Source organism: Salvelinus sp. IW2-2015, linkage group LG7 (genome assembly GCF_002910315.2).
Source record: "Salvelinus sp. IW2-2015 linkage group LG7, ASM291031v2, whole genome shotgun sequence".
In the NCBI taxonomy this organism is placed as follows: domain Eukaryota; kingdom Metazoa; phylum Chordata; class Actinopteri; order Salmoniformes; family Salmonidae; genus Salvelinus; species Salvelinus sp. IW2-2015.
Window position 1 is genome coordinate 25273264 of NC_036847.1, and position 16062 is coordinate 25289325.

General features: G+C 42.7%; 2 protein-coding genes across 3 annotated transcripts in view; one reads left to right on the forward strand and one right to left on the reverse strand.

Annotated features, from left to right (window-relative positions):
* The window catches only part of LOC111966709 (serine/threonine-protein phosphatase 6 regulatory ankyrin repeat subunit C), a 22234-nt gene extending 13637 nt beyond the window's left edge, over positions 1 to 8597 (reverse strand). For both annotated transcript variants that reach the window (XM_023991582.2, XM_023991581.2), the window contains exons 1-14: positions 8375 to 8597; positions 7994 to 8074; positions 7434 to 7512; positions 7136 to 7206; positions 6813 to 7013; positions 5608 to 5695; positions 5250 to 5392; positions 2784 to 2996; positions 2465 to 2543; positions 2178 to 2375; positions 1453 to 1570; positions 1271 to 1339; positions 923 to 1063; positions 762 to 824 (exon numbers count right to left, since the gene is read on the reverse strand). In XM_023991582.2, coding sequence (XP_023847350.1) covers positions 762 to 824; positions 923 to 1063; positions 1271 to 1339; positions 1453 to 1570; positions 2178 to 2375; positions 2465 to 2543; positions 2784 to 2996; positions 5250 to 5392; positions 5608 to 5695; positions 6813 to 7013; positions 7136 to 7206; positions 7434 to 7512; positions 7994 to 8074; positions 8375 to 8401 — 1571 coding nt within the window. In that variant the 5' untranslated portion in view covers positions 8402 to 8597. The remainder of the gene's footprint in view (positions 1 to 761; positions 825 to 922; positions 1064 to 1270; positions 1340 to 1452; positions 1571 to 2177; positions 2376 to 2464; positions 2544 to 2783; positions 2997 to 5249; positions 5393 to 5607; positions 5696 to 6812; positions 7014 to 7135; positions 7207 to 7433; positions 7513 to 7993; positions 8075 to 8374) is intronic.
* Positions 8598 to 8789: 192 nt separating this feature from the next.
* LOC111966710 (coenzyme Q-binding protein COQ10 homolog A, mitochondrial-like) lies at positions 8790 to 14930 on the forward strand. Its single transcript, XM_023991583.2, has 5 exons — positions 8790 to 9338; positions 9986 to 10138; positions 10337 to 10529; positions 10791 to 10892; positions 11102 to 14930. The coding sequence occupies exons 1-5, from the start codon at positions 9208 to 9210 to the stop codon at positions 11267 to 11269; spliced, it is 747 nt and encodes a 248-aa protein (XP_023847351.1). The 5' UTR covers positions 8790 to 9207; the 3' UTR covers positions 11270 to 14930.
* The last annotated feature ends 1132 nt before the right edge of the window (positions 14931 to 16062 follow it).

Here is a 16062-nt window from a genome sequence, read left to right on the forward strand (position 1 = left end):
AGGAGGCAGGAGGCCCCCTGGGCTAGCAGGACCTCTACACAGCGGGCGTAACCTCTCTGGGAAGCCAAGTAGAGCACAGAGCGGCCCGAGGCATCTTGCACATCTACGTAGGCAGCAGTCTCTGTCAGCACACTCAGCGCCTGCCAGTGGCCATTATCAGCCTGAGGGGGAGAGGAGATGGGATACGACAGGAAGCTGTCATGTTTTTGGCTGCTCTATATGAACATGGCATCTTCTCCATACGAAACACACTCAGTCTCAAGCTACAAAGTAACATAGAGGATTTTAGGAATGAAAAGCACACTTACAGCTAAATGCAATGGACTCACTGGAATACTGCTCTCAATGTCTCCCAGGGCATTAAAGGACATTTCCAGGAGCTAAAGGGACAAGAGTCATGATGTATTACTATCCACAGATACAGCAAAGTCATGATGAAAAACAATTGACCTAAATGGCTGGAGCTATGCAAGTTACTGAACACAAACAGAAAGACTTACCAGTTCCAGGTTCTGCTTGTTGCCGTGGGAAGCAGCATAATGAACAGCACTGTAACCTTTAGAGTTGACCAGGGATGGGTCTGCACCGTTGTCCAACAGATGCTCCAAGCAACTAGTAACAAAAACAGACAAAAGCCACAGTCAAGTAGGGGTCATGAAATAAACAACATATTTTGAGTTCTTTAAGCGGATCTTTAAATCAGTATAATTTTTTTATAAAAAAAATAGATACAAAATAATGGCTGCAGACAGTAAACTAACAAATAGGACTCCTTATCTCCATCTTCCTCGCTCTGAAGAGTCCCGGGGAAATGTCGGTCCATTCTGGAAGTGCAGAATGAACACATTTATTCACAAATTCAACACAGCTATGTTTCCTGAACGCGTCTTGGTGTATTTGTCGATGGAGTGCGAGTTCCTACCTGCAGAAGGCCTGGGAGGCAGCAGAGTAGTGCAGGGGAGTGCAGCCTGTACGGTCTGGCTCATTAACCTCAGCGCCAGCACTCACTAGGGTCACAGTGCATTGGTACCTCCCATTAGCAGCTGCATAGTGCAACGGAGTCCTGAGAGACCAAGAGAAGGCCCAACTAATAATCAGTGCATCAATCAAATGTATTCATAAAGCACTTTTTACATTAGCTGGTCACAAAGAGCTTTTACAGTACCCATCTCAAATTAATGACTATTCCATATAACATTACAATCTCGTACTCACACACCAGCATGAGTACAAACACAGACAAAGAAAATAATCAGTGGCAAAAACTCACCTTCCCGATTGGTCCCTCTGATTCAAGTCAGTACCACTGCTTAAGAGCAAGTTGAGACATTCAACGTTTCTGTCAGCAGTGGAGAAGTGAGTAATAACATGATGAGAATGACAGACTCATTTGGGTATATTATCCAATAGTTCAGAATAGGTCCAGTTTTGGAGTGTGATTCTGTGTCTTACCCTCCAGAAGCAGCAGCGTGTAGACAGGTCCTTCCAAAGTTGTCTGGAGTGTTTATGTCAAACCCGGCTGATAGAACGTGCTCCTTACTCATAGATGAAACAATACTGTACAGCTGACCTGAGGGGAGAGGAAGAGGCTACCAGGAGTGATCAATCAAATACAGATATAATGTACACTACCAATCAAAAGTTTGGGGTCACTTAGAAATGTCCTTGTTTTTGAAATAAAAACACATTTTTTGCCCATTTAAAATAACATCAAATTGATCAGAAATACAGTGTAGACATTGTTCATGTTGTAAACGACTATTGTAGCTGGAAACGGCAGTTTTTTTTAATGGAATATCGACATAAGGGTACAGAGGCCCATTATCAGCAACCATCACTCCTGTGTTCCAATGGCACGTTGTGTTAGCTAATCCAAGTTTATCATTTTAAAAGGCTAATTGATCATTAGAAAACACCTTTGCAATTGTTAGCACAGCTGAAAAGGAGTGATGGTTGCTGAAAATTGGTCTCTGTACGCCTATGTAGATATTCTTAAATCAGCCGTTACCAGCTACAATAGTCATTTACAACATTAACAATGTCTACACTGTATTTCTGATCAATTTGTTATTTATTATTTTAAATGGACAAAAAAAATGTGTTTTTCTTTCAAAAACAAGGACATTTCTCAGTGACCCCAAACTTTTGAACGGTAGTGTATGTATGTAAGTACCAACCTGAGGAGAGTAGCTTGCGACAACAGTCTGAAAAACCATAGAGCACAGCCAGGTGCAGCGGGAACATCCCATGAATCCCTTGTCTGGCTGTATCTGCACCGTTGGTCATCAGAGTACTGATCAGTAGTTCATGGCCGTACTTAGCAGCAACATGGAGGGGGGTATTGCCATATTTATCCACACTGTCAATCTCTCCACCTAACAACAAACAAGAAACAGAATCAGAGAACCAGTGGGACAGGACTTGTATAAAGCATCCTAACAGTCAGAGGGGTTGTCATGGTTACCGTTTTGGATGAGGATCTGAGAGCGTGTGAAGCGTCCATGAATGGCTGCCATGTGCAGGGGGCTCTTCCCTGCATTACTCTAGAGAAGGGAGAAGAGAAATATGGCAAACTAGTCTGGCAGAGAACAGATAAATCCTCCCATTGCCACCCATTAAACAACATCTAAGGCTACTGATTGCATTAGTCTCAGAGTAGAGCTGCTGATATAGGATCAGTTTTGCATTTTAGATCATAATGAATAAGATTACATGGACAGGCGGGGACATAATCCGAGATCAGTATTCCTACTCATTGACGCTTTATGAATACGGGCCCAGACCTGCTGGTTGACGTCAGCCCCATTGTTGACCAGCAGCTCCAGGCAGAGGGCCCCGTTGGTGGACACAGCGGCCAGGTGCAGTGGGGTATAGCCACTTCTGTTGGGCTGGTTGACGTTAGCTCCTTGGTTCACCAGCTCATTGGCCACAGCCTCTTGGCCTGTGTAGCAGGCCACATGCAGAGCAGTGTTCCCAAAGGAATTGGGCTCATCCAGCTGAAAGAGTACAGGATCACACAAGACATGAGGAGCTAGCTAAGCAACAAACAAACACACACACGCGAAGGCGGAAGTTTACATACACTTAGGTTGGAGTCATTAAAACCAGTTTTTTAACCACTCCACAAATGCCTTGTTAACAAACTATAGTTTTGACAAGTCGGTTAGGACATCTACTTTGTGCATGACACAAGTAATTTTTCCAACAATTGTTTAGACAGATTATTTCACTTATTATTATTATTTCACTGTATCACAATTCCAGTGGGTCAGAAGTTGACTGTACCTTTAAATAGCTTGGAAAATTCCAGAAAATTATGTCATGTCGTTCATCATTTGAGTCAATTGGAGGTGTACCTGTGGATGTATTTCAAGGCCTACCTTCAAACTCAGTTGCTCTTTGCTTGACGTCATGGGAAAATCAAAAGAAATCAGCCAAGACCTCAGGAAAAAAATGTAGACCTTCACAAGTCTGGTTCATCCTTGGGAGCAATTTCCAAACGCCTGAAGGTACCACGTTCATTTATACAAACAATAGTACGCAATTATAAACACCATGGCAGGACGTAGCCGCCATACCGTTCAGGAAGGAGACGCATTCTGTCTTCTAGAGATTAAAGTACTTTGATGCAAAAAGTGCAAATCAATTCCAGAACAGCAGCAAAGGACCTTGTGAAGATGCTGGAGGAAACAGGTACAAAAGTATCTATATCCACAGTAAAACGATTCCTATATCGACATAACCTGAAAGGCCGCTCAACAAGGAAGAAGCCACTGCCATAAAAAAGTCAGACTATGGTTTGCAACTGCACATGGGGACAATGATCGTACTTTTTGGAGAAATGTCCTCTGGTCTGATGAAACAAAAATAGAACTGTTTGGCCATAAAGACCCTCGTTATGTTTGGAGGAAAAAGGGGGAGGCTTGCATGCCGAAGAACACCATCCCAACTGTGAAGCACGGGGGTGGCAGCATCATGTTGTGGGGGTGCTTTGCTGCAGGAGGGACTGGTGCACTTCACAAAATAGATGGCATCATGAGGGGGGGAAATTATGTGGATATATTGAAGCAACATCTCAAGACATCAGTCAGGAAGTTAAAACTTGGTTGCAAATGGGTCTTCCAAATGGACAATGACCCCCAAGCATACTTCCAAAGTTGCGGCAAAATGGCTTAAGGACAACAAAGTCAAGGTACTGGAGTGGCCATCACAAAGCCCTGACCTCAATCCTTTTGAAAATTTGTGGGCAGAACTGAAAAAGTGTGTGCGAGCAAGCCTGACTCAGTTACACCAGCTATGTCAGGAGGAATGGGCCAAAATTCACCCAACTTATTGTGGGAAGCTTGTGGAAGGCTACCCGAAACGTTTGACCCACGTTAAACAATTTAAAGGCAATGCTACCAAATTCAAATTGAGTGCATGTAAACTTCTGACCCACTGAGAGAAATAAAAGCTGAAATAAATAATTCGCTCTACTATTATTCTGACATTTCACATTCTTAAAACAAAGTGGTGATCCTAACTGACCTAAGACAGTTAATTTTTACTAGGATTAAATGTCAGGAATTGTGAAAATCTGAGTTAATGTATTTGGCTAAGGTATGTAAACTTCCAACTTCAACTGTGTGTGTGTGTATATATATATATATATATAGAGAGAGAGAAAACAAAATTGAATTGTAATCAAAGATAATCCTCTGTCTCTTCTGGTAATGGTCAAACTAAAACTCAATTAATATTACTTCCTATAGCTATCTTGAGCATCCGTTTACCCATAAGGCCATATTGAGACAGCTCCCATTTTACCTATGTACGTGCATTGCCCAGCTGACTAATGACAAATATCGCCTACGCTCACAGATCTGTATCTCGTTGACAGTGCCTAAGGCCCGTACAGAGCTAGGTAAAAAAGCATTCCAGTACCCTGCCTCCTCTACTTGGAATGAGCTACAAAAGGACTTGAAACTACAGGAGCCCATCTCCTTGAATAATTTTAAAGCCAGGGTAAAATCTTTGGTGGAAAATGAATTGGGCGGCAGTCAATGGTTTGACCACTAGTTGAACCGCTCCTCCCAAAACCAATGTGCCTATTCAAATGTGTCAGATGGTTTTTTTATGTAGTGCTTTGTGTTGTAAATGTTTGAAACTTTGTGTACTGCTATATTAGCCAGGTTTCTCTTGCAAAAAATATGTTTAATCTCAATGAGACTAACCTGGTAAAATAAATACAATTTAACCTCAACACTCACCTCAGCCCCGAGCCTCAGTAGGTACTTGACTATGTCAATGTGTCCGCTGGCAGCGGCAGCATGGAGAGGGGTGTAGCCCTGCTTGTCCTTGCAGCCCTTGTCTGCACTTCGAGACACTAGCAGCTTCAACACCTCCAGATGCCCTATAAGTCACATAGGAGAGGCAGGAGAGGCAGTGTGAGTACTGTTTTAATGTCACCCTCTAGTGAGGAGTACATCCATAATGTTCACCCAACTTAAAATTGGGAAACACTGAATATTTATCACCTGCCATTCACGTCAGTTTTATGAAATTCAGATTTTTCGGTACTCTAAGAAAATCAAGTTAAGAGTTTTCCCAGTGCAGAGCCCAACTTACCTAAGTACGCTGCCCAGTGGACAGGCTGTCTCTCTCTCTTATCATTGGTACTCAAGTTGGCCCCTTTATTCAGCAGCAACTTCACCATCTGAGGACAGACAAGAGGAAAATTACATATAAAAATTGTTTCATTATTCACTAAAGCATCTCAGAGTAGGCATGCTGATCTATAACCAGTTTTTCCTTAAAAATGATAATGAACAAGATGGGAGAACTGATCCTAGAGTTGGATGGTGGTTGGAAGAGCACGCTTACTTGAAATGGAAAAGCGTTGCGGTAGCTTTTGACAAAGAATAACATGAAGATGAAGCAGCTGCTTTATAAGTGGAATGCAGTGTTGAGCGCTACATTCCGAGGGGTTCGTGCTGATTGTACACAACCTAGTCAGTTGTACAACTGAATGCCTTCAACTGAAACGTGTCTTCTGCATTTAACCCAACCCCTCTGAAGTAGTGGTATGTGTTAATTGTAGGGGTGCCCATGGGGCTGGGGATCAGAAATGTCCTGTGTGAGAGAGAGGCAGGTTGATGTTTCCAGGGTTAGAGTAGCGCAGAAGTTGTCATATGCTGAGCCAGTGAAGAAAGTAGAGGAAGATGGGTAAAGGGGGAGGGATCCTGAGAGGAGTGGTGTGAGTAGTGGGGCGGCAGGTAGCCTAGTGGTTAGAGCGTTGGGCCAGTAACCGTAAGGTTGCTAGATCGAATCTCTGAGCTGACAAGGTAAAGATCTGTCGTTCTGCCCCTGAACAAGACAGTTAACCCACTGTTCCTAGGCCATCATTGTAAATAAGAATTTGTTCTTAACTGACTTGCCTAATAAAGGTTTATAATAATATAAATAATTGTAGATATGAACCAGTACAGAAGGATAAAACATATGATATGTTTCAGTAAGATTGGATTTTTGCCATTTATAGCAATGTTATCAACTGTACTGTAAGTCGCAGAAAATAGAGGTTTTGGTGGCAGCTGCAGAGAGGTATTTGGGTGTGCAAGACTTGACACCAGAAGAGTTACAGGGTGTAAATTTTTTCAAGCAAAGTATAAGGGAGTTTTACTCCAGTCTAATAGGTGGCGGTAATGCAACATATTGGATGCCAACTGCCTTTAAACCTCATCAAAGAACTGATCTTAGATCAACAGTTCCACTCTGAAATGGTTTGTAAAAACAGCCCTGTTCCAAGTGCACACAGTATTTCCAGCCCTCACCTCCATGTATCCGCTCTGAACAGCGTGGTGCAAGGCGGTTCTGCCAGTGCGGTCTGCCATGTTCAGATTGCTCAGCTGGGGGAACAGGGCCTCTGCACAGCGCGTGGCTCTATTGGCAGCTGCAACATGCAGTGGAGTCTGCCAGAACTTATCTCGTGCATTGGCCTCTGCTCCCTGCCGCAGAAGTAGCCCCACTGCCCTCTGGAGAGAGAAGGAATCAAACTGGGCTTGAGAAAACACTTCTTGTCAACACCCAAACAGTACCAAACATTGATACAGTGCTTTATAATCTTCACATTAGAGAGATGATCAACACTGCTTACTTCATTCCGGGASGCAGCAGCTCTGTGCAATGGAGTTAGCCACACATGGTCCTTAGCATTTACATTTGCACCTATGAGAGAGCACAAAACAAGGAGCAATATTAGCGGGCCATGACAAGTACAGTTGAGTCATTTCTTTCAAGTTTCAGTCAGACTAATGAACAGACACTACACACTGTTACTACAACTGTGCATAGACCAAAACCAACTTTTCATTCCAAATATAGCAGGTCAGACGTGGGCAGTTCTGTTTAGTTAACATAGCTACTAGTGGTTGGTCAATTTTGGTCACAATCACCTGCATTGATGAGGAGGTCCATTATATGAACATCCCCCAAACAGGCAGCAGCATGTAGTGCTGTACGGCGCTCTTGGTCCTGTGGGAAAAGTTAAGACAAATTAACCATATATATTAAGATACAAAATCCATCTCCCTCTTACACTGGCAGCCACAAATAAGTATATTGATGAGATACTGGGGCGGCAGGTAGCCTACTGGTTAGAGCGTTAGACTAGTAACCTAAAGGTTGCCAGATCGAATCCCCGAGCTGACTCTGTCGTTCTGCCTGAAAGGTAGTAGGCCGTCATTGAAAATAATAATTTGTTCTTAACTGGCTTGCCTAAAAAAAAAAAAAAAAACATTTAGGCCTTCTGTTGACATTCTACTGTTTGTAGATATATAAATGAGGTTTTAGGGAAATAGAAAGTAATAACCTAATCACTTGAATTGGGAAAAGGATCCTCCTGGCACCCCTCTACTTGCAATAAATGGAGAAATGTTGAAATACAGTAGCTAGCTAACGTTACAATATCAACACGTAATAAACCAGAGCCAGTGCTGTGGCACCACAAACATACCAGTGCATTGACGTCCTCTTTCTGCAATAGCAGTTGAATTTCATCGGCATTTCGATTAAAAACTGCTTGGACCAGTGGAAGCTGGAGATAAGCACAGGAGAACGTCAGACTGTGTGGTTAGCAAGGAATCGCAGCTAGTTAACGTTAGCTAACTAAAGTGAACCGTTGGCAGACAGCATCAATCAGCATCAGGCCGCGCCGAGGTTTAGCTAACAATCATACGACACAATGCTTGCAGATACTTGCATCAGTAACGTTATGGAACTGGTCAACTTTCAGGAAAATGGAATCAAAACATTTGATTAGCTAACTAGCCAGCCAAATAGCCAGGCTTTTCATCTAACGTTAGCTAGTTAGCATGCTAACTACTTGCTAGCTCACCTGGTCTGTAATATTGTGTACTCCCATCTCCCAAAGTCAGCCAGGACGGAGCTCCTTCATTAGAGTGGAACTACAAGGTATATTAAACGATAGTTAACCCATGTAGATAGTTAGCTATTAATAAGAAAGTTCGTGATCTGTGTTTGCTGTCCGTCTCTGCTTGATGTTTGTTTGTTAGTTAGTTCTGCTATCACGCACATGCGCAGTTCCACGTCCCCCGTTTTGCCCTCCCAGACAATGTGAAAGCCTTGCAATGTTTGAGGGGAATTACAATTATATACTAAATGCATTTCAAAATAATCTCACCTTTTTAAAATGGTACTCGTTTATTATATAAGAAATCATTGCTTACTCCCAGTAATGTTATTTGGGAGCAAGCCGGCTGGGATTGTAATACCTCCGACACAGTTGGTGGCAGCAATGCACTGATAGGACAGTTGCTCTGTTTTAGAACAGTGTGTCCCTGGCCATGAGCCTGACCGATACCGGTGTTTACTTTACTAAACAGATACSGTCGAGATAAAGAGTTGTCGCCGTATGGGGAAAAACGTGAACGCGCATTTTATGCACCTTCAGCGTCCCAGGACATCGAGCTTGGAATAAATAAACGACTTATATAAACGCGGCCTTTTTGGTTGCGTCTACTTGGATAAGTGAACTGAAGCTTATCTACACGGTGTCTGACGTTGATGGATGCGGTGAAATAGGACTGGGAAAGGCTTCAAATAGCCAATCCGAAGTTGGCTAAAGTCAGTGTTTAACAGAAACCTACAGATCCGGTTTCCGTGAACCGTTATTCTACTTGAGGTTCTGATAAAGTAACCCAAAATACAATGGCAGCAACTGCCCGGCGAATGCCGATGGGTGTGCGGACATTCAGTGAGTTTTTGGAGATTGCTGTAGGCTCTGGGCGCTCACCATGCCACACAGCGGGGTCAAGAGAACATATGAGACAGACTATCAGGTGAGATTAATACATTGATAACTTCATGTGACACAATTAACCAATCAGTACTGTGCATGCGCATTGTGCATATCTTTGAATCTCCTTTGGTGCAGGTTTTTGTTCCATGCAAGCACTTACACATCTGGTTCAAATAGGTCCACACTGAAGAATATTAACAATTAGTAACTGTTGTGTTCTTCCTATTAATCATCAAATTTGCATTAAGGCTTAAAAAGTTCCCTTTTCAATCCTATCAATGTCACCGTTGTTGTATATGCATATTGTGGCTTCCTTCATATTGGTTTCACTTTGTCAGTAGTGCTCTCTGTAGTTTTGTCTGACTGTAATTAAACTTTTTATGACTGTCACACAGTTATTTGTAGTGAGCACATTTAGACCCCAATAGCAAAACATGCCAGCTCTGCAAGCCACCTGACTGAGTGGGTCGCATTACATATAGTTCCATTCATGTGTTTACTCAGAATATAGTAGCTTGTCCTAGACATTGAAGGTTAGGACACTACTGGCAACCTTTTCCCCCTGCTGGCAATATATTATTTCTACCCTGACTCTAAAGGCAGGAAGCCCGTCTGGAAAAGTATGTTTGTTAGAGATGTTACTCTCCAGTATTTTTAACATGATCCTTTCTCTCCCTTCCCCATCAGACACTTGTCATCATGTGGTATTGTAATGACTAGGACTCCCAGAGTGCTTTGCCACCAGCAGAATTGGGACACAATGACATCAGTTCCCCACAGCAGAACCTTCATGGGGTTCACAAATAAGAGAAAGGAGTACTCCGAGCGGAGGATACTGGGGTAAGATGCTACCATACATGAAATAGAATATATTGTAGGACTTGCTATTTCTGTATGTAGTTACAAGCATGAACGAGAGCTTGAATGCATAGATAGATTTCATATTAAAGGAAAAAATAGGGCTTAGCCTATTTGAAACACGAAGTGGAAGGGATGTAATGTTGTTGTTTTCAAACTCCTTTTGCTATGCTGCTTCAGGTACTCTATGCTGGAGATGTATGATGTGGTAGCCAACGTGGATGACTACAAACTCTTTGTCCCCTGGTGTAAGAAGTCCCAGACCATCATGAAGAGGGCAGGCCACTCCAAAGCTCAGCTAGAGGTGGGATTCCCACCCATCGTAGAGCGATACACATCCATGATAAGCGTGGTGCGACCCCACATGGTCAAAGTAAGTCTCTCCTGTTTAATTAGGGTTTAAAAATTCCAGTAACTTCCAGATTTCCTGCTTATTCCCTTCTGGTTTCAGGAGTCTTCCAACCAGGAATTCTGGAAAACCTGGGATTCTTGAGAAAGTTACCAGATTTTTGCAATCCCATTTAGTCCCGCTTAATTGAGGATCCATGAATTATGATGAGATATGTGATGAACATTGTTGGTTTGGTGATAGATTACTCTAAGTAAACCTTTCTTATTGGATTACATTTTTTAGGCGGTATGCACAGATGGAACACTTTTTAACCACCTGGAGACGATATGGCGCTTCAGTCCTGGAATCCCTGGTTATCCCCGCACCTGCACTGTGGACGTTTCGGTGAATATGACAGCCCCAGCTTGCAGCCCTTTTATTTCTCATGCTGCCAACCTCTCAGTTTCTTCTAATCTTGCTCTCTATTTGTGCGTAGACCTTGTGCATGTGAATAGTCTGACTAAGTTATATCCTTTAACAGCGCTTATCCTCTTTCTCTTTTGTATGTCTTCTCTGACTGACATTCTGCCCTCTCCTTCCTTCCTGCCACACAGATCTCGTTTGAGTTCCGCTCCTTGCTCCACTCCCAGTTAGCAACTGTGTTTTTTGACGAGGTGGTAAAGAAAAATGTGTCTGCCTTCGAGCGCCGGGCCGGCACGCTCTACGGCCCACAGACTCGCGTCCCACGGGAGTTAATGTTCCATGAGGTACACCAAACGTGAGGTCCATCTGCCATTGTGTGCCCTTGTCCCAAACCAGCCTGCACCTTCACCCTGGCTATCACCTAGCTGGACCTGCATGTCACTACACCACCCAGCCTCCACCAACCACCTCCATTGCCACCCAGGTGCCATTAGCCTGGTACCAGAACTGTTTGTGCTGTCTTGCCAACTCCTATGGTCACACTGGCGTGAGAGACAGCACTTCTGAGATCTTGGACCATCTGGGACCGGGCTAAGATGCCACTTAGTGCATCCTCACATCATAGAGTAAGGACCAAGCAATCAGTGTGGGCATCAGCCCGGCTAAACACCCTTCACAACTACAACTAGTTGAAAGTCCCATATCTAAGCCTGGATCATGTCTTGTAAAAATCTGCCGTCTACCTCCTCACAAGGGTTACTCTTCAGCGCAGGCCCCTTGTTGCATTGGTGCTTGTGCACAATTTAAATAGAAGAATCCTTCTTCCAAATCTAGTTGTAAAACAAAAAAGCCACTACACATATTGGAATAGATTTAATATATTGCTCTGTAATCGTGAGTGAACAGGACACAATATTGAGTCAACCAATGACATGGGCCATTTTGAGTCTGTCATACTGTCTGTCATGTCTGTCTGTTGATGCTTCAGATTGTTGAGGAATGGATGCAGGTGCACTCCACTTACCTGCCACATTAAAGTCGTCCATTCATGTCAAATTAATTTATCTTAGAAATATATTTTAAATGTACAGTATTGCTTATACCAAGAAGTGCTTCTTTTAAAATGTATTTGTTTTGAAGTTATTGATTATAAATATACACTGAGTATACAAAACATTAAGAACACCTACTCTTTCCATGAGAAAGACTGACCAGGTGAATCCAGGTGAAAACTATGATCCCTTATTGATGGAACCTGTTAAATTCACTTCAATCAGTGTAGATGAAGGGGAGGAGACAGGTTAAAGAAGGATTTTTATGCCTTGAGACATGGATTGTGTATGTGTGTCATTCAGAGGGTGAATGGGCAAGACAAAAAAGTGAAGTGCCTTTGAACGGGGTATGGTAGTAGGTACACCAGTTGGTGTCAAGAACTGCAACACTGCTGGGTTTTTCACACTCAAGTTTCCCGTGTGTATCAGGAATGGTCCACCACCCCAAGGACATCCAGCCAACTTGACACAACTGTGGGAAGCATCGGAGTCAACATGGGCCAGCATCCCTGTGGAACGCTTTTGACATCTTGTGGAGTCCATGCCCTGACAAATTGAGGCTGTTCTGAGGGCAAAGGGGGGTTGGGAGGGTGCAACTCAATATTAGGAAGGTGTTCCTAATATTTGATATACTTGTGTGTGTACAGTCGTGGCCAAAAGTTTTGAGAATGACACAAATATTAATTTTCAAAGTCTGCTGCCTCAGTTTGTATGATGGCAATTTGCATATACTCCAGAATGTTATGAAGAGTGATCAGATGAATTGCAAATGAACTGAAACCCCCAAAAAACATTTCCTCTGCATTTCAGCCCTACCACAAAAGGACCAGCTGACATCATGTCAGTGATTCTCTCGTTAACACAGGTGTGAGTGTTGACGAGGACAAGGCTGGAGATCACTCTGTCATGCTGATTGAGTTCGAATAACAGACTGGAAGCTTCAAAATGAGGGTGGTGCTTGGAATCATTGTTCTTCCTCTGTCAACCATGGTTACCTGCAAGGAAACACGTGCCGTCATCATTGCTTTGCAAAAAAAGGGCTTCACAGGCAAGGATATTGCTGCCAGTAAGATTGCACCCTAATCAACCATTTATCAGATCATCAAGAACTTCAAGGAGAGCGGTTCAATTGTTGTGAAGAAGGCTTCAGGGCGCCCAATAAAGTCCAGCAAGCGCCATGACCGTCTCCTATAGTTGATTCAGCTGCGGGATCGTGGCACCACCACGAGTAGAGCTTGCTCAGGAACGGCAGCAGGCAGGTGTGAGTGCATCTGCACGCACAGTGAGGCGAAGACTTTTGGAGGATGGCCTGGTGTCAAGAAGGGCAGCAAAGAAGCCACTTCTCTACAGGGAAAACATCAGGGACAGACTGATATTCTGCAAAAGGTACAGGGATTGGACTGCTGAGGACTGGATTAAAGTCATTGTCGCTGATGAATCCCCTTTCCGATTGTTTGGGGCATCCGGGAAAAAAGCAAGGCCGGAGAAAGCAAGGTGAGCGCTACCATCAGTCCTGTGTCATGTCAACAGTAAAGCATCCTGAGACCATTCATGTGTGGGGTTGCTTCTCAGCCAAGGGAGTGGGCTCACTCACAATTTTGCCTAAGAACACAGCCATGAATAAGAATGGTACCAACACATCCTCCGAGAGCAACTTCTCCCAGCCTTTTCCAGCATGATGGAGCACCTTGCCATAAGGCAAAAGTGATAACTAAGTGGCTCGGGGAACAAAACATCGATATTTTGGGTCCATGGCCAGGAAACTCCCCAGACCTTAATCCCATTGAGAACTTGTGGTCAATCCTCAAGAGGCGGGTGGACAAACAAACCCCCACAAATTCTGACAAACTCCCAGCATTGATTATGCAAGAATGGGCTGCCATCAGTCAGGATGTGGCCCAGAAGTTAATTGACAGCATGCCAGGGCGGATTGCAGAGGTCTTGAAAAAGAAGGGTCAACACTGCAAATATTGACTCTTTGCATCAACTTCATGTAATTATCAATAAAAGCCTTTGACACTTATGAAATGCTTGTAAGTATAATTCAGTATTCCATAGTAACATCTGACAAAAATATCTAAAGACACTGAAGCAGCAAACTTTGTGGAAATTAATATTTGTGTCATTCTCAAAACTTTTGGCCACAACTGTATGTGGTCACATAGAAATGTCCTTGCTTTTAAACGAAAAGCTTTCCTTCACTTTTGTGTGTGTGTAGAGAGAATGTTGTTCAAGTGCTTTATTTTTCTTGGAGGAAAGGTTTTTAAATGTAGTCTGCGCCTTTGTTAAATGTTGTGCTTGTATGTAAATATGGAGAAAAGGAGCTTTGTCGATATGCTGTGAAAATTCTATAAAGTGTGTCAAGCTGGCTGTGTGTGTCAAGACAGGCTGCCTAGCGCGTTCATAAATTAAACAAGACAAAGTTATTTTATAGTATTTATGCATGAAAGATATGGCTACTTGTGTAGGATGTTTTCTTTTGAATTGTATTTCTGTTGGGTTTGCCTACGTTTTAATGGGAAGACATGCACATATTTTAGTTATTAATGTGTAATAAAGGACTCAGCAATGTCAAACAAATGTGTAATATACTGGTATGTATTTGCCATTTTGCTATGATGGTGGAATTTACTCTAGGAGGTCATGAAAGGTTAACATAGGAAGCTATTTTAAGTGTGTCTTTTAGATTCAAGACTATTCATTTGTTCTTAAGCAAGACTTCCAAGACTCATAACCACTGTCTCAATACTTCAAAGCAACTTCCTTTTTGTATTTTTTTAATGTTCAAAAGCAACCAATAAGTTGCTAGTGGTCATCCAGTTTGATGTAACAGTATTGCACCTCTAGCCTTCCTAAGAACCGCTGTATTCATTGCTTTTCATTTTCCCTGTCGGGTGTTGATATAGGGCAATTGTATTTGTGTGCATGATGTGTGTATTGTAAATAAAGATGGAGGTGGAATTGTGAATCATGTTACTGTATTCCTAATTAGGCCTACCTTTTACTTATTCTGCCAATTAGATCTAAGTGAGCAATAATGCACAGACGGGTGTTGAGACCCAGTGTATGAGCATATGTTTGAGTTTGGCGTGCTGATCAAATTGGTTTTACCTAAGTTGTTAAGTTGTTTTTAGTGTGTTCATTTACACTTCTGTAACCATGGTATCAGTTGGAGAACAAACACTATATTTGTACTCTACTTTTTTTTTTCAATTAGAATTTCAGCAAAATGTCACATTCTGGTTTTGACCATGAGCAGCTGGTCACTGCTCACTACAAAATCACACTTATCAATGCAATGGAATATTGGGAATGTGCATCCATACAATGTAGTCTAAATACATATTGCCATAACTCCTTATCGAGTTGTTTCCTTCGCAGTGTCAAGCACAGAAGCTGAAGAGGAAAAAAATCAAATCACATTTTGTCACATGCGCCGAATGCAACAGGTGAAGAAGTGTGAATCAGTGTGTGAGTGGTGGTGGTGGTGGGGTTCCGCTATGTGTGGATGGGATGCTGCCTTTTCAAAGGGAAACCAGAGCAGGGTGGTGGTATCTGGGCCAGTTATTAATAACAGCACAGAGAGATGGTTCCTTTAACCATCTGCCAATTATTATTACACATATCTTCCATACACCACCATACCTATACAAATTAAATCAACGGAAGAAAGACTACCATGTTGGGTAATACCGTACTTAAACAGAACATAAATTGATTGTAGGACATTAACTAAAGTTCACTAAACAAAACCCCACTTCCTTGTGATTCAGCTGTCTAGCCCTGTATACAGAAACAGACATGGCCTGGTACAGAGACTTATGAATGCAGTGGGGGCTCATGCAACAGCGGCTGAGTGGTTGTTTCAGTGTGTAACATTATCCTCGGACTGGTCTTATGACTGCAGTTCTCCAGAGCCAGAAAAAAAAGAGAGCCAGAGGTGAGACATGGACTGCTGGGCATATTTGACATAAGGTAAGCTGGCTGGTTGTGTATTATTTTTTTTACATGCACAAGGGTATTCTCATTCCTTAATGCCAGTCCAAATCTGATTATGTACAGTTCATCCAGGACATTGAGACAGGAGGACAATCTGCCAG